Consider the following 25,331-nt stretch of genomic DNA (forward strand, 5'->3'; position numbering starts at 1 on the left):
GTATATAGGACACAAACTTATATAATGTACATAGTATGTTATATGTAAATGGTTAAACCCACGGACTGAGTTAGTTTCTAGATGCTACTGATAGTATATGTCGTAATTCTTGTGTATTTTTGGTACCTACTTAACAGATGTAATAAAACTTTTTGTCCGGTTGACGCAACTCAGTTTTAAGTATTATGTTTTTTGTGCTTTGTCATCTCTCAGATATATAAAAGCATGCCCTATATGAGGATGGACTCTTCTCTGTTTTGATGTTTATATTTTATGTACATAAAAACATGTCATTTTATGTTGACATAAAAAGATTTAAAAAATGTTTCACACTGGGATTTTCCTCTATGACGTGGCGGCGTTTACCAATATATATATTTACATACAACATAACATATTTATTTTTAAAGTCGTTAGTGACTTGAAACGTATAAAGAATTTAAAGTCTTCATTTAAAAAATGTCTTAACTTGTCTACAGACCAGGAAAAAACTTTCTATTCGTTTTCTTGGAAATTAAAACTAGGTATAACTTATTATTCGAAGATTTCTTTAGTTTCTTTTTTATAGATTTTTAAATTATGTTTTTTTTTTATATTCGTCAAAATTTCTGAAACATTTGGCCATTATGTATAATGATGGTCATTGGTGAGTGAACATGCACATAAGTAATTATGTACGTGCGCTTGCAAGTGACCTTTGTTAGTACACTCAAATTATGTATCTATAGTGTTGCCATCGATATACTTCACCGCGTCTCAGGTATTCAGTGTCTAATTTCATTTTGAATGTTTCAAAATAAAAGGTGCTACGTTACAAGTACCTACATACATATGTATATAGTTCACATTTATTTCAATAGTTTTGTGTTAACACTAACGAAATCAAAATGTGATTCAAATGTTGAGGTCTAGTTTTACGTTACGCTATGTCATTTAGAAACGTACGGTAATAGTTTTGAACTAATAAATCACATTACATACATGCATCCTTTATTACTTCTCAACATAGGGAAATGTATCTGATGTTGCTTTACATTAATCGATTTATTTTTGTTGTGTCATTCACATGTGTGAGCCTACTTTGTATTCAGGCTGGAGACGTTGCTAGCTGCTATTTATGTATTTATAAATATAATGCGTACAGAATTCCAATAGCTCTTGGCAATGTATACCATTTACGTACGCACAACTTACTACGGTATACAATAAAGACGCGAATATTTGTTCCCTTCGTATTAAGTTCTTTGTTCATAGATGATTACTTACTTTCTGCGAGAGGTGCAATTTCCTTGTTATCACGCAACGTTCGACATGGCAAGCAACAATAACTATTAAATGTTTAAAACGTTTCGTAAATCCAGTAAAAGTGTGGTGGGCGTAGTGCACAATGCGACAATAGTTGTCGACGTAATCGTCGTTTTCTATCAGTTGCGGTCGCAAACACTTCGCGCTCCGCTGCGTCCTGATACTCGACAGCACGCAGAACTTTATTTGCACAAGGTGTGCGTATCTCTTACAAATCTGGCTTTTCCACGACATATCTAGAATTCATCACTGCCACGCGCACGAACAGTCTCGATACCTGGTAGTAACGACACACGTACCTTCCAAGATGACTAAACTCCAAGACTGCGTGTGATACAGTTGACTGTTAATTGTCTTGTTTTCAATGATTTTAAAGAACTTGCGTAGGTGGAGCCCTCGTGGCGTGCATAATTTTCAAATTGAATAAGCTCCTGGATAAAGACGCAATTTATCTAGATTTGCGTACGATCGAATTGCTTTGGTTGAGCTTGAGAGACAACGGGCTAAGATCATTATTTCATCATTAATCTCTTAATTCGTGGATAAATGTGCCAAACTCCCGATCTTTACTTCGATATGATTACATTTTACTTTAAATCAAGTTGCATTTTGGCAACATGCCATGATTGTGACTTGGGTGTAGTAGACCGGCTACACTATTTACATAATTTTTTGAAAGCTCCGGTTTTCTGACCTTTGTAAACAAATAGTCACCGGTCGTTCATTAAGTCATTCTGTGTAATCAATTTGCTATTGTTTCGGAAAGTGAATCGAATCTTAAAAGGGACGCGCGGACGTTGATTTTATCGGTTTTGTGATTTTGTTTAACAATCGCCGACCTGCCCCTTGTCCGCCAGGTCTGTCTGTAGGCTTGCAGCCTTGCACTTTGTTGTATGAATGTTTTTTAAGCACATTGCATGTTCGTGGCCGGCCAACAGTAGTCATTATCCAATGAGAATACTGCAATTGACATGAACAATGATGAGACGCGATACCGTGTGGGTAAATACATAGGTAAATGAACATAGCCTACGTAGTTACGTAAGAGGTTGGCTGCATGCTAAAGGCGTCCGCCATTTTGCGATGAGCACTTTGATGGTTTTTGCGCGAAAAGTGAGCGGCGAGGTTGGCAATGCTTCAACTTTAATTTGTTGTAGAAATTACTATTTTGCAAAGATTTCCTAAATACCTTAAAGCGAGCGAGAACAAAAAGCGGTTACGTGGAAAACAACATTGACACAGCCGTGGTTTGGGTGAACATTTCTAGAACTTACCAGAGTTACAGTACAGTCGTAGTTCGTACGGCTGTTGTAGGAGTTGAGCGTGACCTTCTTATTTATTTCAATTTACCGATTCAGGCCTTATTTAGCTTCAGGTAACATTTCGAACACAGCGTACTATTGTGTATTATTAATAAAGGTGATAGTTATATTAAAATAACATATTTTCGCTACCAAGTCTAGATTTTATCGTCGCATCGATCATTAAAGTCATTGCAATATAAAATACAGGAAAATAAAATAAAAATATTTATAAAAGGTCAAATGACTGACGCTGATGGGAAAAGAGTAGTTTAATTTAGTTTTTGTTTTGCAAATAGTAATATTTTTAAAGAATTTGTGTTAAGTAGGATCTAAAGAGCAAGATCAAGACGTTGTTTTAAGGAAAATGTTCTAATATATAGGGTATTTATCAGTATGTTGTGTAATTTTAGGACGAGCCTTTGCCGATAAACAACGCGCACGCGCTGCACGGCGTGCCCCCTTCGTCTGCAGCTCCGGAGACGTCTTCGGCGTCCGCGCAGCCGGCGCCAGTCCCCGCCAACCAGCTCAAAGATGACGCACTTAACCACGCCGAGTCTAAGATCGACGAAGACAAATTACAGGTAAATATATTTTCCCACACTGTCGTTACTTGAATGCTAAGGAGTCACATTGTGTAAAGATTCTTCGAAACGTTTTATGAGGACAAAGTGGATTTATAGTTTCATAAAATTTGATTTGAATATCATACTCAAGCTGTGTTTAAAAGAGGAAGGCTAGATATCATATATATGTGAATTTCTGAGGAGAAATACAATTTGACTAGCAATGGTAGAGAATTGAGATTCATGTTTGAGCCTTTACACCAGTAGTCTTTTCTATCATTTCTTATCTCATCAAGAGTCGGACTCTTAGTTATTGCTAGTTACGCTCTCTTCCATGAAACGGTTGTTAATGGTCTTGTCAACAATTACTTGTTTTGTTCAAAGATTTCTAGAACACACGCTACTCACCATTATATGTATTATCTTTCCTGCAATAGTAAAAGTTCTGACGACAAATGACCGATTGGTTAAGGCTGGCAAGAGGTTTCTCTCAGTAGTTTCACGCGTGAAAGGCCTAAGATAATTTGATTCGATTTAAACGCAAACAAATCTAATCCAACTCAGAGTTTTAAGAGAAAATGCGAATGTAAATAATTACGTTGTTTACATAAATAAATTGGTGCGATTAGTTTTGTTATTGCATATTATATTTTTGAAATGACGTAAATTATGGTAACGATGTGTTACTGTTTTGAATTAAGATGTACGTTTACTAGATATGTGCATTCGTGAGTGGGTGCAAGTGGTGACGTCAGTCAGCTTTCACTGGCGGGTGGAAGGGAGGTGGGGGAGTCCCCGCACGCAGGGCGCGGGGCGCGGGCCTCCTCGACTGTTGCACCACGACCACGTGAAAGCGGCCACTTTGTATTATTTGTATTGCTCAGAAATTGTCCACGAACACAAAGTGACTTGGACATCGCTGATATTATATGTACATTTCATATTTATGTGATGAACACACGATGAAAGTTTTTATTTATTTCAGTAGCTACATTCTCCTGGCTTTATTTATCGTTATAAATATTTTAGATACATGGAAAAGTGTGCTGTAACTTTAACTTGTTTAATAGGTATATTCGAGCTATTCTTATCAGATTATGAAGGTTTAGATAATTACATGCACCGATTCAACGTTACACAAGAAGTCCATGAAACTAGTCAGTAACCGCTAGTCGTCAGTATTTCACGGTGTTTGCGTGAAGGCAGGGAGAGGCCGGAGAAACAATGCACTGGACCGATTCTTTCGATACAATAATAAGATTTGCATAGACATAGGCTGATTCAACGATGAGCTATCTATCCGAATGTTAGTAATATTTACAAACGGAGGGCGGTGGAACAATGGTGCGCGGGCGCATTGTCTCTCACAGGATGTCCGAACCCATTGTACCGGGTAAACAGCACAGAACGAGATATATTATGTTCTTGTTTCACACGTCGCTTTTCCATTAAGTGTTAAATGCAATTTACAGTAGTACTTTATGACATTTATAAACGAAGCGAACGAAGAGCATTAAAAATATAACGTTCACTCTTTATTTCTAAGCTGGAATTATCTATTGCTAATCGTTTCGATAAATGTCGCGGCTCTTGCTTCCTTTCTAGTTCAGGTGTTACGAAAGCGAAAGCTACCTTTCTAGGGCTGGTGAGGTCAGAGATGTGAGGGGTCAAGCTAGTTCCTGAACATCTAGTGTTTGAATAACATCTTCACGTGCGAGTGGCTCTCATGCCCTTATTCATTTCCTGAATCTATAATTATGCTTCTTACAAGATTCTCGGTATCTATATCAGGTCATAGATCGATTTGCATATCACGAATGTTTACATAATGTTGGAATTAATGTTTCTGATTTTTATACGTAGATAATACATAGTATACATTGTACTTGATTAGTGTAAAAACCCAAAACATTATTGTAATGCGCAGTAGTGTAATAACTAAGTTTTATTATAGAATCAACTAAAACGTGAAGGTAAAGAGCTTATCAATATATTATATGTGTATAAACTACCTACGGTATTAAACATGAGTATATAATATATACTGATATAATAGGTAATAACAATATGCCTCTTATTTTCTGCGTGTTGAAATGAAGACTAATAGATAAAATTACACACGTATATAATATTAAAGTGTAGTAAAACAAATAGACATTAGGTCCGAGACGGTGGCGTGCACCGTATCGCCATTCCACGCCATAAAAATAATCAAATATATTCGTTCCATCTCATTTGGCGGCGTCTTAAACGATTTCTCTCGTCCGTCCTTTATTACCGAAAACATAACTCCTCATTTTGTTTTTTATCCCCTATCCACGCCACCCCGACGGGGCATAAACCTTACGGGGGTAACTGCATATATTTTATGGGTTTTACGCGGATTTTCCTCATGTACACTGCCCTCTTGTAATTTTAATCACATCTGTTAGAAACTACTTCGTTTCTAGCCGCCAACTAAAACAACTTTATAAATCAAGATTATTGTACCTTCTAAAACATTGTTTATGATGATACAATTACTTTAATTTGGCCCATATATTTCGTTCCTTAAGGTTGAGTTTCCCTTGGGCTAAGAGCATCATCCCAAACCGTAACTGACAGGAATACATAATAACACATTGTTTCATTTACGCGAAAGACGTACATAAAGTGTTTTATCAGTGGGAGCCCACATATTGTGAGGGGACGCCATTTTTTCCTCGTTCTACTGCGGTTAATTTCCTTTTTCCTCTTTATTTATAGTAATCCCTTTATAAGGTGATTACGGAAATGTGTTTTTGTGGACGTAAAAGAGCGCAGCGTGGGGCCTGCAGGCTCTCCTTACTTACGGAGCTTAGGTGTGGCGGGACTTGGGACACGCGCTTGTCAACAAACCGCCGCTAGGATCAGCGACACTCTCAATGACTTGCTGTCCACTAAACACTTAGCTACATCAGCCCCAATTTATCTCTGACCTCTACTGGAAACATTACTAAAACGTCGCTCAACATATTGTTCATACTTTAAAACTTCATAACATAACTTCTTATATAGAATGATAAAATTACATGAAACATAAGTAGCATTGAACATTCGATAGCTTCCCATCTTAATAGACACATTGAAATGATCTCGAGTGTTCTTAAATTATATTTTAAAATGGAAATGTACACAAACACGTTCGGAAACTGATATTTGAATGCAAGACTAGTGTTGTGACGCATTGAAGTCCGGGACTACATGATTTGTCCTTGGTACAGCCCATTCATATTTATGTAAGTCAGAAACGGTCGCAATCTCATAAAAATAGTCTTAATATTAATGTGATTGAACACTTGTTAGGAAATATATGCAGGTCTGAAATAAAAGACCTTGTTCCTTCATTTTACGTTTAAAAAACAAGGCCGTTTGTTTATCAGATTTTGTAAATTATGGAGAAGTTTTTGGAAGGAATTTTTGTAAACAATATCATTCACATTCAAATACGAATACTACACATTATATATCTTATAGTAACTCCCTTTTCTAATATTGGAATGTCCAATAAGAAAAAAATAACAAATTCAAATTAGAAAATATACTCCATTTTAATCCTGTTTTCCTGCCAGTCATAAAGCTAAGACATATTCTACAATTTCTAATTTCCATAGTTTTCCCTGTCATTCACCTCGGTACGTCAGAACTTTGACAAACAGACAACACTTCCTATTATTTCCTGTTCGGATCCCGTTGGACAGGGTTGACAAACCTTGACCCAGAAATGGTTACTAATGTAGTCAGTAGCTATCAAACTCATTGACGTATTACTAAATGAAACATAGAATATCGATGATAACAAAAAATTGCGTCGAAAAATTGTGAAAATCCTAATATAAGGTTTTTTTGGTCATTTAGAAAGTAAAGCTCTTATTCTGTTATAAAAAATTTAATAATTTATGCTACATACAAAAAGACAACTTTATTTTAACGTTTCCTTACTAAGTGTCAAGATTACTTTTCAAAGAATTTCAGTTTGCATTTCATAGTTTTTCTCGTTATCTGAACACTAACGCCATCTGTTATGCTTTTCGAGAAACTATAAAGTTTTATTTATAGCTCTTTGCTATGTTGATCGTAATATTTATTCTCAAGATAACGAGTAGGTAGTATAAACTAGTTTATAAACTAAAGATAACATTATTTAATAAGTAAATCGAATTTCTTCATGAACATTACTACTTTAACTTTAGATTTTTAATGGATTTAGTACAATGATATAATATTTTTAGCATTTTTCCCTAATAATCAGAACAAAACATCAAACGAAAAATACTCAGATATAAATTACATCACCCTTTAGCGAATTAAATGTGCTTTTTACTCCAGCGCACTTTATTCTTTCACAAAGACAGCACAAAACAAAATCCCAAATGTGCTCATTACGGGAGTGGCGAGAGTGGCGTACCCTCCACCCTCTGCATATAATTGCATCTTTTTGTCTAAAAAATGCTCGCCTCGAGCACTGATTTACGCATACAAGGTGTGCAATAATAACGCCGCCTCAGAAAAATATTATTCAAACATACCACCAAGATTAGAGGAATATCTACCTTAAGGATTGTAAATACGACATGTTTTTCTATGTACTTGTAATAAACAGAGCGTTTTTACTGTAAACGTTGAGTAAAGAAGCTTGGGGTGGCCCCTGTCTCACCCTCGGTTTTTTCGAGCATCTTTTCCTTAATTTATATAGAAATGTTTGGTCTCATCTAACGCCTTTGAACGTAACAAGCCTTACTACGCAAGTGAATTTTTTGATTTCAATTTGCATTTTCCATTAGTTTATTCTTAATTCTCTTTTATTTTCTATCTAAATGTACATTATGTATGTGCTGTAGGCTAGAGGGAGTATTGATGCTATTTTTACGCGCTTATTAAATTTTATAGAAGAAAAATGCCGAACATCATGTTTATTGGTAGATATCATATTTAACTATGTATTTTTCCAGTAACTTTCAAAGTTCTGCCTATCAATCAATGTTTTAATTAAAAATACTACTTACAGGTAAGGTTTCAAGACAATTCATTTCAAAGGCATTCTAATAAGAGTACCTACGCCTCTCTAATAAGTATGAATTAGTTCCATAGTTGGCTTTCTCCTACAGTCTCCCGTAGACAACAGCCTCAAGTTTTATCGTCGTAATGTTTTGTCATTCAAAATTTAAGTACAAAAAATAATAATAAACATTCACAAAAACTTCACACTTAGATTACGGCGAGATTCTCATTTCTTGTAAAAAGAATTCTTTCTAACGATGACTTTCTTTAGTCGAATCGTTATTAAAAATATATCCCCTGCTCCCCTCCGAGGGAAAGTTGACTCATAATAAAGGACGGCATAATTTTTCCTTTTAAAACTTTTTGATTAGATAAAATAATGGGGTGGGGTGGGAGGCCGAGGCTCGCGGCGATGCGCCGATATCGGCTATTCTAATTGTTGTTCCTCCGCCGATGTTTACATTCCTTTGTAATTCAAAAAAATATACCACTTCGTTAAGTCCGCCGGTTTTTCTTAACAAAAATATTTGCTGACTACGAATTCAAAGTTGGATTCTAATTAATCGCGTTTGAACTTCAAAATCGATACCGTCAGCCCTCTTTCGAGTTAGCACATAAAGCCGCCCTCTTCCTATCGATTTAAATTGAAAAAACATCGACAGTTGAATTTGACATGTCGTTAAAGTTTGGCTGCTTTGTGTCGTACACATCGCCTGTTTGTATTGATTTCTATTCATTTATTTAATTCATTGAACATTATTTGCGCAACCTAACAAATGCTTACAATTGCTCGATAAGTAAGCAATGGATACATTGATTGCTTACCCTTTGAATGTTGCTGTTAGCATATGCAGTCATTCTTCATACAAGTAGGTCCAGATACACGTATGACTGGTATTAACTCTCCCATATTTGAACGAATAATATATGCATCATTATTATCTTACGTGGCTCGTAATGAAGCAAATGCTAGTTTGAATACAGCGGTACTGTTTACTTTGTATTGGACTGCTACTAGTATGTACTAGTTTAACAATTCACATACATTTATACTACACAAATCCACAAGTACGGCCAACTCCAATTAGTTGAGGTACTTTTTTGTCCGAAACCAAGTATAACGACTCCCCAAAATATAAAATGTCACAGACGCATTACTGACCCGGGTTTAGGGTTGTCCCCCGTTCTTTTTTCAATTTAAACCGTTTGACAAGCCGCGCGTCGAACGCAGCTATGGCCTTTCCGATGCCATACAATGCCAGTTTTCAATAAGATTGGTTACACTACACTAAGCAATGCAATCAATCAAAATTGCATCGGTTGATAGACTTCGACGCACGCTCGCCCCAACCTACCCACGATCGTTCGCGCTTGAGTTTTATGTGGCTATTTTAATTTTCGAAGTTCATATTTCAAAATTGAATATGAAGAGAAATATTCCAACTTTTCCGTGAAATCCAATATTAAAATTATTATTTAAAAAAGTACGTATTTGTCCGGTCATTTCACATTACAAATCGGAATTAAACCATTAAATTCAACTCACTGTTGTCCAACAACCCAAAGATAACATCTAATGATGTTAATCTACACGTACTAAAATGTAAAACAATTATACCAGTTCGACTTAATGATGAACAACGAACAATAAATCCTAGGCACCTTTTTTCATGGGCAGTTGAATCACAAAGAACAGTGGGCATCGAGCGTGGAAACCTATGTAATTATGTTTGTACGTAATTAAATAAAAACAGAGTCTATAGCCGTTTAGCTAAGTCGGGCTATGTGTCAAGCGGTGCATGAAATTCTGACAAAAACTCGACAATTACTCGATATATCTCTCATCACTTAGTTTTAATGACAGCCCTAGTACAGTTTAACACCTCGTTGACAGCTCTCCATAATTATCGGGTTTTAATAGCCGTTATTCTGTTGTTTTTATTATTTCAATCCATGTTACTTTGTAATAACATTTCACACGATATGTTTTTATTGGTGTGTTTTATATACGGAGTTTAGTGTCGGACTAGTTGTCCGATGATTAGTACGTAGGTATGTATTTTAAAGTAGTTCAAGCTTAATACGTCGAGAAGTCTAGATTATTAGTTAACCATAATTATGATTTAATCTTTCGCTTAATATAAAAAAACCTATTTTGCGCAAATCAAATTTTTTGTGCAAATTGCTATTTTCATAAATTATTAACTACAAAGCAAAAAAAATAACATAACTAATGAAAAGCAAACAAACAACATTCCCCTTCGTTAGTGTACGCAATAAGAAATATCTATCTCCAAAAAACAAAAATCTAAAATATCTATAAAAATAATTGAGACACAACAATCAAAGAACAACAAAACGAAATAATATGAAACATTAATAAACCGGCGATGTATCACCCTTTAAATAATTAATCAACGAAAAAAAAAAGTGTAAGAGAAACAGTGGGAAGTTATCATTAGTACTAATAATAATTGGTGGGTTGTTATTTTACCCGTTTCAAACAACAAATTAGTGAATAATTAATGCATGAGGTCCGCCCACGGAGCGTGTTCCCAACATTTCTTCATTTGTCTTTTCTACCGTTCGGTTTACCGTATTTATTAATTTTTTTTTAGGTACGTTATTTTTTCCACATTCCGTTTTTACAAACTCGTGTACTACTGTAATTATAGTTTATGTTCCTTTAAATAGCAGTTATAACTTGATAACTAGTTATTTGGAATCGGTATTTATTAATCAGTTGGGTTTTTTTTGCGTTTTACGTGTTCCATGAAACGAGAATGTGTTACTTTTCTTTTTAAAACGAAGTGTCGTATTATTTAACATTGTTTATCTAAGATATAGAGAAAAGAATGTAGACTCTACATGCTTCAACATTTTAGTAACTGATTATGTCGCTTATAGGAGGCATGAAAATATGCCAACAAAACATCTCGATTTCAATTGACATTGGAAACACTATTCATGGAATACATTGCCCTTGGTTTACCTATGTCATAATATCAATAAAAATGTCATTCCTTTAAAATATTCACTGAGAAGTCTAACACTAAATAATTTACACTACCTGCATAGCATAGAAAATACAGTGACATTGGCACCTGACACCCCCCACACGAAGGGCATGTAATTAATAGCCCCTACACTGAACACTGACCTAGTACAACTTTCCCATGAGTTTTCCTCCCCTCCACTAATTGCCAACCCTAACGAACCATCGGTTAACCCTGCAAACACCGACATGCAAATTAACCCTTTCTCCGCCGTCTGTTTGTGCAGTTTACACCGCTTTATTGAATTAAAACGAACTGACTGACTTAATAAAAGGGTTGAGGGATGATACTGTGTAAGGAGATTCTCTCTCGGTAATTAATGAGTTCGCCCCAAGGGCCCTGTGATTAGGTGAAGTTGTTTAATTATTATGGGAAAGGGTTGGGAGCTAATGTGGGTTAATCGTTCCGGTGCTGTCTTAAAGGAGCAACTGCGTATTTGTTTAGGCTTGTGATTCTATTTGTACCTCGCTTTGATGTGGTTTCACCTCGGGTTGTAAGGTAATGTGTGTTATTAAATTAAATGATCATATTTCATTCGCTCACAATAATTATTCCAAAGTAGGTAATTGGATAATACCGTGACCATAAACTTAGAAAATTAATCTCCATAATCGTGTTCACAAAATTCATTACACGAGATTAAACAAAAAGCTTAAAAGGAAATCCCTGTAAAGGAAACTGTAATAAACTTGGGAGTAGACTTAAGCCATAATTACCATAAGCAACAATGTACTATAAAAACAAAATCCTCCCCTAAATCTGTGGGATCCTAAAATCAAAAGTTTCCCAACAGGAAAAGCCGGGATTGTTCAAATGAGCGAGTGTCCGCCCGCCCATCCGCGTTAATTGCTTAATCGCGTCGTCAGGGGCGGATTTAATTGGCCTCAGCCTGACCACTTAAGCTCGTCCAGGGGCCGACAACTGCCGACAATTTCCGACAACTTCCGACAACTTTGAGTCGGTAATTACAAGGCGAGATGTTTAATTACGCTCGGTCGCCCGCTCGGACACCACGAATTAATTACTCAGCTGAACTTCGCCACCGGGGGTTCGTGTTGCTTACAAACTGTTTCTTGACTTTGAGGTATTTGAATTGCTGGAAAAGCGCTTGTTTTATTTTTATGAATAATTAACAAGGGGAAATGTTTAATGATATCGCTGCTTTGAATTGTTTATTCGACGCTTTCTTTGCTGTAATCAAGTTTTGAACGCTGTTCTTTTTTTTCTTCTTTTTTAATTTAATGACTGTTGTTTAACTTTTGAATGTTTTATCACGATTTTTTAATTCAAAGCTCTTTACGAATTCAGTTAAGTGCTGCAAGGACGTTTAATATTATTATTTTTTTCTTTAAAAATACATAATTAACATGTCAATGCAATTGACAAAATCTTGTTACTCGTACAGTATTTACAACAAAAAATCCAAATATTCTTTGTTAACAGAAATCATCACATACTCATTTCTTAGAAAGACAAATTTTCTCCATTCTTCACTCAAAAGCCAACACAATTCATACATCTTACTCTAACCTCTACTAAAGTCTACAAACACGTATTTGCTAATTATAATTGGGTACGGGATAGGAATGAGGATACAGTGCGTGGAGGCGGCTCTTACAATGACATACACCGGACACCGCACTCATTGTTTAATGTTAGATAGTAGGTCACTCGGTTTAGGGTACCGATGATACTTACAGCTCTTAAATGCCATTGTTATTAAGACAAGACAACATTACAAGAAACTTTTGGTTATAAGTTAATTTTGAGTAATTGTGAAACTTTGTTGTCTTGTAGATTATTTTAAAAAATACTTTTCGATTTCAAATATCGCGTGACGTCACATCTAGGTACGTTTTTACATAGAAATGATGTATTTTCTCCCACTCCGAAACTTTTATTCTTCATGACAAAATAAAAAATACGTGTCCAATATTACGGACTAAATAGATTTTTAATTTTGATACCCCATCATCATCCCTATTGATATTAACAATTTTTCCCTATTGAAAAATACTAGCCACCTTATATTTAACTGGCATAGGAAACTCATGGAGTTAGAAGTATCAGGAACCTAATCTACCAATAAACTGAAACAAATGACTCCACATTTTTTATCGAAGCAATCTTAGAAAAAAAAGTATCATAACTAAATGAATTACTTACCGTATTCTCAATCTATAATACCAATGAGATATCGAAGAAGATAGGCAGTGGGAAAATTAAAGAAATCTGAAAGTGATCCAAGCAAACACGTAATTTAATATCAATCAAGCGGTCCGCTAGGAAATTACTCAGAACGAGAAAATAGAATTAAAAGAACACGGATGCTAACAAGTCTCGATTACAAATTAAACAGACTGAGTGTCAGCGCACAGCCGCTGATTTAAGGAGATGAAAAAGAATCTAATTAGAACGAGACTCCGTAGCCGGTCTTTAATTGAGAACTTTTAGCTCTCCCCCACACCCAAGTCCTGTTTGCATTTCCCCCCTAATCGCGCTCCGGCGTCGATTACATTTTTTTAACATTTTTTAATTTCGTTCGAGCTTTTAATTTTCTTCGCGCGCCTTTTCTTTTATGCGGCGTTTTTCTTTTCCGTTCGCCGAGCGATATTTCTCACCGCCATTATACCCGCTGTAATGAGATTTTCTTTCATTATGTTTAATCTCCCGATTAATTCAAATGTTAATCTTCTTTTTCCACGTAGCTTTTTTATGGATTAAACGCTACCGTGGCGAAATACAGAGGCGTCGCAATCAACTACGGATTTCGGGCGCGACATTTAAAAATAATTAAGAAACGTGACGCTCTTCCGGCTGACCGGGTGGTACCTAACTCTACAGCTAGCGCCAGCGGTGGGTGTCCGAGTGAGATCGGCTCGCCGATTAGATCGTCAATAATTTAATTCGCAACAAATTCAAAACGCCGGTCCGCCCCCAGATAGGTGCGTCGAGACGTGTCCGGAACGCCAATGGCGAGTCCAGGAGTCGGCAAATTGAAAACACCTCCGCCGCGGCTGTAAACACGTCACGTGATTTAGGTTTTAATCAAGTAGGGACGCACCGCCCCGCCGTAATTGTGACAAATCCTCTGTTTGTCCGAAGAAACTTTTAACTCGGCGGCAGAACGGGGCCGGAACGACTCTTCGCACGTGCCCGGAGAGGGAGACGCTTTTTTGTCGACACATGTGCTCCCTTCCCTCTACCTCGCCCGTTCGGGCTCTTGATTAATTTTTAATATTTTTTCTTCCAGTTCACGTACGCAATTTTCACTTTCCCGCTTAGACAGCGCAGTTTCGAACCTCTCCGTTTGAAATAGTGACGTCACGCACTCTCGGTAAATATATTAGGTCGGTTCTACTTACCGCCCATACTTATAATAGTTGCATCATATGCAGACTAACATTCTTTCGTCTAGTTAGTGTTAATACGCGTCAGTTGTTAGCGTTAAACGTTTATTTCGCCCGCGCTACACCTACATACCTCATTAACGAATTAGCAAGACTTGCAATTGTCGCACTTAACGCCGGTAATAAAGTCAATGAAGATTAAACTCAGAGACGCGACATTTTACCACTGATTTTTGTCCCTACAGACATTGATGGCACTTCAAAATGAAGTACCAGTTAAGGCTAGCTTTAATTTTTATTATTACTGTTTCAAATTTACCACAGGCTGTTAATGAGTGAATGGCTGTATAGTATGTAGAATACGCGCTGTTGTCGCTTCTGTAAGATGAGTCCCGTAATCGGAAGAGCGCGCATTGTGTCTGTAATCTGTCGCAATTATCGCGTGGCGCATATCCCGATTAGACGCGGCGCGACGGCAATTAGGTCGGCGGACACACGCGTTAACCTGCGCAATGAGGATACGCCTAAACACTCGCTCGTTGTGCCAAAACGACCGGTATGCGCTTATTAACGACCTCAATGCTAATGGAAAAAATAACCTCCAGCCGAAATCAATGGTCAACATACACAGCCAGTCTCCCCTGTTTATAAATCACATCCGCACTCTTTGTAAATTCACCTTAGAAGCCCACCCTCCCGAGTTCAAAGAGTGCGCCATCCGGGGCAATGTCCAAATTATAAATTCGCATTAGATCGGACGCGCACGGTTCGTTTACCATTTCATTTTGGTTCAATATCGCCACTCTACTTTGTTCCACACACTCCCCCTCCCCCGCGCACCCTGCGCCTTAAGACGCCGGGAAATATCTGCGTTTTAAGCTATATTTCTTTCATCCCTCATTTTTGCAGTTCGTAGCAATCTGAAATCCAACACGTCCCCCGCAGGGGTCTCCTTCCTCCTCGGGTGGCGACCCCCTATTCTTGTACCCGGATAAAAAAAGCGATATCTATTTATAAAATGTACGCACGCATATACGCGGCGTGTGTGGACGCAGCATTAGCGTATGTGTGAGTGGTCCAGGCTCCGTGTGTGCGTGGCCCGCTCATTTGCAAACCGTCTCCTGAGATAACGTCCTCTAGTCGGTTATCCCGTTCTTATTGCCTCCATCTTTCCTTGATTGCTGTGTGTGTGGAAAACTTTGGAGCTCTCTCACTGATGGAAATTGATTTTGCCGCTGAAAACGAAAAAGTTACAATACGTCTTATTTGGAGACGCATTGTTGTTGTTGAGGCTTAGTTACATGGGCGCGGAAAATATACGAAGGATGTAATCGTCTGCTCTCAACTGGAAACATGTTACATTAGGTTTTAATAATTAAAAAATAATCACATAGGAAAGTATGAGGAGAACTATTCTAAATAAGTAATCAGAAGGCGCCGGGAGAGGCGGCGGTGGCGGTGGAAAGCGACGGCGGCGGTGGCGGCGGCGGCGCGGGCAGCGGCGGCGCTCACGTATGAACGTAATTATAAAAATTGAAGGCAACTCAAGACCCACTCCTTGGGTCTCTCCCTCACTCCCGCAGCGCCGTGCATTTTTTCGTACATATTAAAGTCCCCGCCGCCCGCTGCCCGCGTCACTTCGCCCCGCGACTCCTCTTTTTAATCGATTTTCCCGACACAAGGGGTGAGTCCTCTGGGGTGAATGTAATTTTTTATGCGTTTTTTTCGAAGGAGGAAACCGTCGCCGGAGGTGCCATTACGCCACGGCTTGTTGAGAATATTTTAATTATAAAGCATTAGCGCGTTTTATGATACCACTCGCGTTCGAATTTATAAACGATCGAGAGCTAAAGTAATTAAATATTTGAATGCGATGAGATTTCCGCGGGGAGTTGGAGGAAGCTGGGATAATGGACGTGGCGGGCCGTCCGCTCGCGCGTTAATATGATGGATATAAAATTCGATGAAATTATTGGTTAATGGCCTTTAGAATTGCTTTGGGGGTGAAATGATGTTTCAGCGTTTTCACGAAGAAATTACATTTGTTTGATAACTTTAGTAGACGGGAATAATTAATTGTTGTTTACATTCGAGTAGTTTCTACTTAAAAAATGTTCGTTGTATCCTGTTAGTCGAGATAGTGTAGTGGCTGATTGATGACTGTAGTCAGTCGGGACGCTCCCTGCTTCCCTCCTTCGTACGATTATCGCTTTAGATTGCGAGACACTTTATTTGTTCAGCAAAAAACAAGGTTTTCAATTGATTCCTTTTGTGATCCCATCAGCGTTAACTTGCATCAACGTGGACGGACGGATAAGATTTATCATGCGAATAGGTACGCCACTACGAACATATATAATTAGGACAAATCATTAAAATATGTAGCAAAAAGTTCTGATTACATATGCATACAAACTAACCACAGAAGAAGGGTTTTCAAAAGAAATTTTCTTAAGACACATGACAACCAAGCATGTTTACTGGTAGGCGCCACTAATTCGATTAACGTAGTGAACACGGTACAAAGCGGATTCACGTATTTACACTGGTACAGGCGACGGTGGAAAACGACTGACACCTAGGGTTTCATGCCAACTATCGACTTAAAGGTGTTAGCGTGCCCATTTGTTGTGTAAGTGGGTTATAATGCTCGTGGATGATATTAACACTTCGACTACAGAATGGATAAAGTAGGTTAACTGGTTTAGAGAAGCATTTTGATTGTCACTTGTTTGGAAATCTTTTGATTGAATAGTTCATCTGTTGAGTCGGTACAAATGAACTATGTATTGTGATTTCTTGAGTAACATTATTTTACAAAACAGTATCATGTAGTGGAAGAATGCGTATAGATTAAAAGTAACTCCCAAGTGATGGAGACAAGCCTAACACTACTCAGTCAACAGTCATAGATTTGGAACTTTTGACAAATAAATAATCTCAATAATACTTTGCTCGACCCGAGAATTACTAAGGATCTTTACTTCTCTCTTAAAATCACTACCTACAATTTTCTATTTAAACACACACTGCCTACAAATCCAGACTTACACAAACCAAAACAAACATAACAAATCCAATCAACATACAAGTAATCACACAGCTTCGTTACACGTTGACACAGAGAACTCTTCTAAATAATTGCCATGCAAGATCGATCTCATACGTTTCCCGGAGCCTACAAACAAGGACTTAAGTTCAAGACTAAGGTCCGTTAGTCTAATTGCTTGGACGAGTTGGACAGTGATGGGACGGACGGCTGTCCGGGCGTCGTGTCCGGGAGAAACGCACGCAGAATATACTACTCCGATAATGTTTCGCTTGGGAGATTGATTTGGTGATAGAGGTTTATGTAAATATCTGCTGTGTAGGAGCAAAGGTTGGGAATGTTGTTGCTGTGAACAGTAGCAATGAGGTTACTTTGTAAGTACATTAAATTTTAAATTTATCTTCGTTTCAAAGGTACGTGGTAGTAACGTGACTGTACCAAATAATGGGAGTTCTTTATTAGGTTTTTTCTACCAATATACTCTACTATATGGTTGTTAAAATCAACAATCTGCGAGTGATATTACTTTTTCCTGTAGGGATTTGCAGTTTTCCTCTAACGTTGGTTGACTCATCACTTCAGATTGAAGACATTAATATAAATCTTTCTATGACTACACTAAGGGCGAAAGAGATGATGAAACATTATGATAATCATTATAGGTATCTTAGAATGTGCATACCTATATGTTCTAGTATACTTAAAATTAGATTTGAGTTCTATCAGTTAAAAGAAAATCGATATTCGAATATAATTCATTATTCGCTAAAGTTAGCATTGCCTTCTAAACCTAGCTTAGCCTAATGTTAATCACCATCGTTACAAGAAGAATACGTCAGTCATCATATTATGGTTTAATCACCATCCATCAAGCATCGACCACTGGATCATATTCTAGACCAGTGTACCGTGAGCCTCAGTAATTGATGTTTGTTAATACGATGTGTTTAGGGGAATATATGTACACTGATCGACTACGGATGACTTGTGAAAAAATACGAATTTAATAATAATTTGGAATTTTAAAGACAATCTCCTTTTTGGGATGTCGTTAGTTTATTTCTATGTGGTGATTTCAATTAATTATTTTTAATTACATCTATGTGACGAAATTAAACTGACTACTTCAACATTTATTATTCATTAAAATGTACGAAAAGAACAAAAAACTTAACAATACATCTTAAATATCTCCGAAAGAAAAAAGAAGACACTTAATCCCTTATAAAGGAGTTGACGCAATGCTCAAAAGTCGAGCAGTTCCAGCGAAAGTCTACATAATGCGCTGTATAGTCCAATAATAGCATCCTTAATGAGATGTAAATGAGCGAAGAAATACCCGACTCAGGCCGTTATAATAACACGTAACGACCTACAAGTCCGGATTAAGAAGCCCTTTGACTTAAACTTGCCCACCGGACCAAGTGGACGACCTAACCCTAAGAAACCCAGCGGATAATCAACTTTATCACTCACCATAAAGGTCCAATATCCATCGTAGATTTCAAATCGTTAGGTGCGATGTGTGGTCGTGTTAGCAGCACAATAGTGTGGCTATTTTGAAACTAATTGGCAGAAAGGGTTGCGAATTAACGTCAGGGCCAACGTGTCGTGGCAGCCGGCTTTGTGCCACCGACGCTTGATAAATAAGAATAGGAATTATAATAATATTAAGACAGATTATTTTACACCTATTATAGAAGCTTAAACGGGTACTCCGAACGTCTAAGCCGTTTATACTTACATCCGCAGTGGAATAAATTATATTAGAATGGTCTGTCGCTAATAAATAACAATGTACCCGTCATACACGTCTGTCAATACCAAATGCGACCTTTTACTTTGTCCTACATTAGAACAAATGCTAAGCTCAATTAGCTTTTGAATTCCACTTGAGCCATGTACGGTGTTCATTACCATTAGAAGGAACATGACATACGTATGAGCAGTCCCTAAGGCCTCATTACACGAAACACGACTGGCCAATCAGCCCGAACGGATTGTTAAGAGGCTGATTGAAAGCCGCGCGGTTTCGCACGGGATTGTTCGAGATACGGCCCACGATTAAGCCGGTATCGCATCACCGGAATGGTTACGAACTTAGATCCACTATCGAAAGTAACTTCGCGTTCAATGTTTTCGAAACAACTTTCACGTTGTTTTTGTATGAACCTATTGTATTCATATAATAACTATTTAATACAAACTTTTATGAATATGCAAAAATTTTATGAGTCATGTCTGCGACAAAGCAAGCTCTTTTTGTCTAATATGCATTTTTATTGATAAAATATGTTTTCGTAGTATGTATGAATAAAATCCGTTGAATAACGTGGCACATAACTATATTTTAAGTTCTTTGTTCTCGAGTTCATCGTCAAGCACCACTTTAAGCTTCGTTGCTCGTTCCCCGATATAAAACTCGATGGCGACTCAAAAGCTATGTATTATGCATTCGTGAATATAAGCCGCATAAAGCAGCGTCCGAATCAATTACAGAGCCGGGCCGGGCTCGTTAGAAACGCATCACGCATGTACAATCGCCTCGCAGTAAGGTAAACACTGTTTATCTGGTGCTAACCTATTGTGAACAATGGGACTCCCAATTTGGGTCTGCAACTCGACGAGATCGACCGATCATGTTTTACTTTTCGTCTCTCCGATGTATTAAAAACATGGACTTTATCTTTCTGCAATGTAAACAACTTATCGATGAATAACAACACATGTTACACACATATTTGTACAATTACAAGGACAGAGTTGAAAAACCGTGTAAAAATTGTGGCTCGGGTAAAAGGTCAGTTCACGGCTGCGGGCCGACCCTCGGCCCTTGATGTAAGTGGATTAACCCCTTTACAACGCGTCCGAGTGTCACACGACCGTGTGTCGCCAATGTCGATATTTGATGCTCCGCGATGCGATTTTGCAATCCACTTAGCCATATGATACGTAGACAGATGCAGGGTACCGACTCAGGGGGATAATGACGATAAGCCCTAATTAGAATAATGAAACGGATTACCAAATATTATTATTAATTTTTATTTTTGTTTGTTACAGGACCTACTGTCAACCCCGCTGCCCTCCAACCACAACCGCAAGGCTTAATAGTGGAGACGGGGAACGGTGCCAGCGTGCTACAGCTGCCGGCCACTACTCTGGAGCAAATCCGGCACATCGCAGCCGACCCCGGCGCGTCCACACTGCGCCTGCCGCCACCCGCTACTGAGGCTCCGGCGGGTGCTCGCGAACTCGACTTCGATCTATGCTATGTGTGCAAGCACTGTAAAGTAGCCTTCCCTTCGCCAGCGCCACTGCAGGTCCACCAAGCGCGCTCGTGCTACGCGGGGCGCGAGGCGGCACGTGGCGTCATCCGCGTGGTGCAGCCCGCCCTCGAATGTCGCTCTTGTCCCGGCGAACGCTTCCGCACCGCACTGGAGTTCCGCCGCCACGCAGACACCGAGCAACACCTCCGCAACACCATGCCGCAGCCGCAGCTGGTACAGCAGCCAGAAACCCTCACTCACGAGATGGAGGATGTAGTGAACCAGATCACGCTGCTGGCAGCCCGCGCCGCGCAGGAAACCGCTCCACCCAAGGACCCGAACGCTAACTTCTGCGCGCCCGGGCCACGCTTCCAGCCCCCCGGCGAGCTCCCCCTGGCGAGCGCCGGCCACTAATCCTACTCTGAAGAAATGTATAGTTACTATCTATTAGAGCCCCTCGCTCTCTCCGTTGTCCGACAACGCAGCAGTTCACTATTAGCTCTTAACGCTTCTTTTCGTTGATGAATGTCGCCGCAGAAGCGGTACTTTCCTAGTTATATTTAAAGCTTGTAGTCGTTTAAGTATAGGTTAATAGGGAGCCGGCCGCGGCGACCGTCGAGTGGCGGTCGCTGGCGAGCGCTGCTGGCCAGCCGGCTCCCGCGCCGTCGCCGCGCACTGGGAGGCGGCGGCGGCGAGCGCGCCCAGCCGCGCCGCGTGCCCGCACTTCATATCATACGTTAGACAGGTTTTATTATATACGTTTATCGTTGCGGTAGCGCGCGCGCCGCGGCTGGAGACGCGCCTCACACTCTCAACATCAATTCCCAGGAAAGCAAGTTCCTATCTTTATGGCATATAATATTATCGATATTGATAATTACGATTTAATTATTGTTTAAAGCTATGTAATACATACATATAATCGTTCTAATTTTAGGCATAGATACGTTCTCGTAAGAAGTTCCTGACGCATCGTAAATGTATGGAGATATATATAGTGATATACGTATATGATTTTTTTAAACATGAAGCGAAGTTAGGTACGTATGTTAGGCAGTAGAGCGGTCGTCCTCTCTCGCGGGTTCCACGCTCAGGAAACGGCGTGAACTCACGCAAACGCAACTGATCTTTATGGAAATACGTCGAGTATTGTAGTGCGGCTTGTCGTTCGCACAGTGCCGCATCACGTGAGCACGCTGATGTGCACTGGACGGCGCCGCACACCGCACGGACGCGCGACGCCGCGGCTACCGCCGGTACCGCGCGCGACCCGCACTAGCGCGCAGAGCCGCCCGCGGAGACGCGACGACACCGCGTAGGCTTATTGGTAACACTTAATTATAATGATTATTATCGTAGCAACTTTTCCAAAACGAACGAACTCGAAACTCGGGCTGCGCGCTAGCGCTCAGCCTACCTCGCAAACAAGTGAGTTTATTTTGGAACTAAGTGTGATTCTTGAATTTTTATTGATATTGTAATGATTATTAGTAGTGGCGTAAGTGAGTCCAGTGTCCGAAGGCGTGGGGGGTTGGGGGCGGCGGGCGACGCACGGCTCGCTCGTCGCCTCCATCTTCGACCGCTTTACCGAGTGCGTGGAGTCCTAATATTTTCGATGGCACAGATCACGTTATTAAAAATATTTTACATATTTACATTTTATCTAGCGGAGTGTACTACAATATTTTATCTAAGAGTGAATCCTACTACAACATTGAGTTTGTTTTTTTATAAAGTGCAATGTTTTATTCCACCGGTTGCCGGCGGTCCTTGTTATGTGTATACATACTGGTGTGTGTGCAATGTGCCGATGTTCGGGCGCGCCGCCTCTCTCCTATCGCTTTACTACTCCCAGCGGCGTCTGGGGTTACACGTCAACCTTATTATTGCAAAAATTACATTTGAAATTGAAATAGATTTTATATGATACTGGAGTCAATACCAGCATAGTTAAAGTGTATACCTAAATATTGATATCTTGTGATAGTACATCGTGTGTGTATGCGATGGCACAGCTGGAGACGAGAGAGATGTGGCGCGCCGGAGCACTGTTATACGCGAAGACGCGCGTCTACAACACAATTATTTTGTTTGATTAGTGTTTAATGTATCTGCGAAGTGGTTACTGGTTACTGGTTACTGGTTACGCTCAGAGCTCCACCGCGACGTGACGACGGTCGCTCGCGTCCGTACTCGATGTTTCTTTAATTTGTTTGTACTCGGGAGTATATGTACGTGTAAGTTTGAGTTAGTGTAGGTGGACGTGTGGGTAGTGCGATGTTGTGTCTCCGCGCGGCGAGAGCCCGCGGAATGAATCATGGTTCCTATGTATATTTCAATATTATCGCATCTAGAGTTTCACTATACTTTCCGAATACAAATTTTAATATTTAAGATTAATTCGGACTAGTCTGTTGTGTCTGCTGCTAGAGGTGCCGCCACGGCCATGTTATTTGTTTATTTGTATAGTATTGTTTCCTTCACTCTCCTACTCTCATGTATAACATTTATTTCTGTTAATAGTGAAACAATTTTGTAGACTTTTGATGCCCTCTAGATATTACATAATGTTGGTTACGAATATTAGTTTATGATCGTAAAAAGGTAGCATTCATGTCTATCATAGTTCCTAATACTGTATTGTAATACTAAAGTTATTTTAAAGTTCTTTACTAGTAAAATATACCGTTCCTACTATTTTAAATCTGTGACAAGATGTTAAATGTATACACGAAGTAAATGTCAACATTGATTTTGAATTTTGTTAATGTGTTATATGAGAATGTTCTCTGTAATTTATTTTTGGTACAATCGAGAAAAAACTCCTTTTTTATCTAATTATAGAGCTAAAGTCTGTTATACATTGTACGCGGATTTTTCAGAATTAATATATCACTTGACTAAATAATTGGAATTTTCTCTGAATGTACCTCTATGAATGTTAAAATATAATTTACAATATTTTACTTGTCTAGTTGGATGTGAAACTGTCAACTAAATAGATGATTTCGTAGCGATTAGTTTGAGTTCGTCCCGCATGACGTGTGCGTAGCAACACTCTACGCGCGTGCTACGCGCCTACGACGCATGCCATCCGTAGCCGACAACAGATTACGAATACATTGTCAAGTGTAAATGGTAAAAATAAACTCAAAGTTAGTTTATCAGACACTCGAGTTTCATTTATTTTCCTAATTGAAGTATATTCTAATTTATAGAAGGTGTATTTTATACTACATTTAATTACCTGAAACTATTCGTAAGTATAATACCATTAAATGGATCTCAAACAACCGGCCTATCTGAGGGCCATTGGGGAAGGCCTAAGTTTAACAGCGGACATCTTTCGGCTGATATGATGATGATGAACCTACAACAATGATGTTGAAACATTGTACCTCCATAAACAAAGACGCTGTTTATTATTAAAAAATATTAAAGTGACAATGAGTCTACTTCACTAACGAACATTATCGAAGCAAATATCTGGAACTTAAAAACTGAAAATATGATCGACCCTTTTTCGAACAAAGGGTTTTAACAAAGTAAAGAAACAGGTGGTTGTTATAAATTAGTTTCCGTAAATAATAAAGGCAATATATAACGAATTATAATTATTATAATAATAATCGATTTATGTAGAGAAAGTATAGGTAATTCTTAAAAGTTATCTCTTTAAATGCTGGCGTTAGCAGTTAGTTCCAGAGATTTCTATATTCATTTTCTTGATATGTCGCTGAACTATTGCATTACTTAGATTCAAGTCTCATTAATTAAATAAACCTATAATTATGACTGCACGATTGACGCGATGGTTGGGCAACTGACGACCGCACAACGTGTGGCGGGTTCGATTCCCGTACGAAATAGCTCTTGGTGTGATTCACAAATTGTTGTTCCGAGTCTTATAAACGCACCAACTTCATGAAAAAAAATGTTGATGCGGTTAAAGAGATTTTCAAGTAAATATACTTTAACTTGTAGTGACAACCGCTGGAGTAATGGTCTAAGAAACAAAACAAAATCTATGTTTTTTTTTACATAAAACACAAGAAATGCGAAGAAGTCACAACCTCTGCTATTTTCCGAAGAAGTAAATATATGTAAGTATATTTTTAACACCTTGTCTCGCAATTTAAAATTAATCTGACTAATAAATTAAAGAAGGGCCAAATTAAAAGTATCCTTAACAAATTCAAAGTCAAAGCAATCATGTCACTTAATCCTTAATTAGGCACTTTTGAAACGTCAATTGACCGACGAGCACTCATGAAAAGACTTATGACTATTGATGTCTTCCATGGGGGTAGGCAGAGACTATCGAACGCCAATTGCTACGATTCTTACATACCTCTTTCGGTTCATCAACAGTCATCAGTAATTTTCATGCATGCTCGTCGATTAAGGGTACTTTTA

General features: G+C 38.7%; 1 protein-coding gene across 2 annotated transcripts in view; it reads left to right on the forward strand.

The window, feature by feature from the left end:
- Positions 1-25,331, forward strand: part of LOC118272636 (WW domain-binding protein 11) — a 151,259-nt gene that overhangs the window by 15,695 nt on the left and 110,233 nt on the right. For both annotated transcript variants that reach the window (XM_050693412.1, XM_050693413.1), the window contains exon 3: positions 3,020-3,190. In XM_050693412.1, coding sequence (XP_050549369.1) covers positions 3,020-3,190 — 171 coding nt within the window. The remainder of the gene's footprint in view (positions 1-3,019; positions 3,191-25,331) is intronic.

The sequence above is a fragment of the Spodoptera frugiperda genome, chromosome 4 (assembly GCF_023101765.2).
Source record: "Spodoptera frugiperda isolate SF20-4 chromosome 4, AGI-APGP_CSIRO_Sfru_2.0, whole genome shotgun sequence".
Lineage (NCBI taxonomy): Eukaryota > Metazoa > Arthropoda > Insecta > Lepidoptera > Noctuidae > Spodoptera > Spodoptera frugiperda.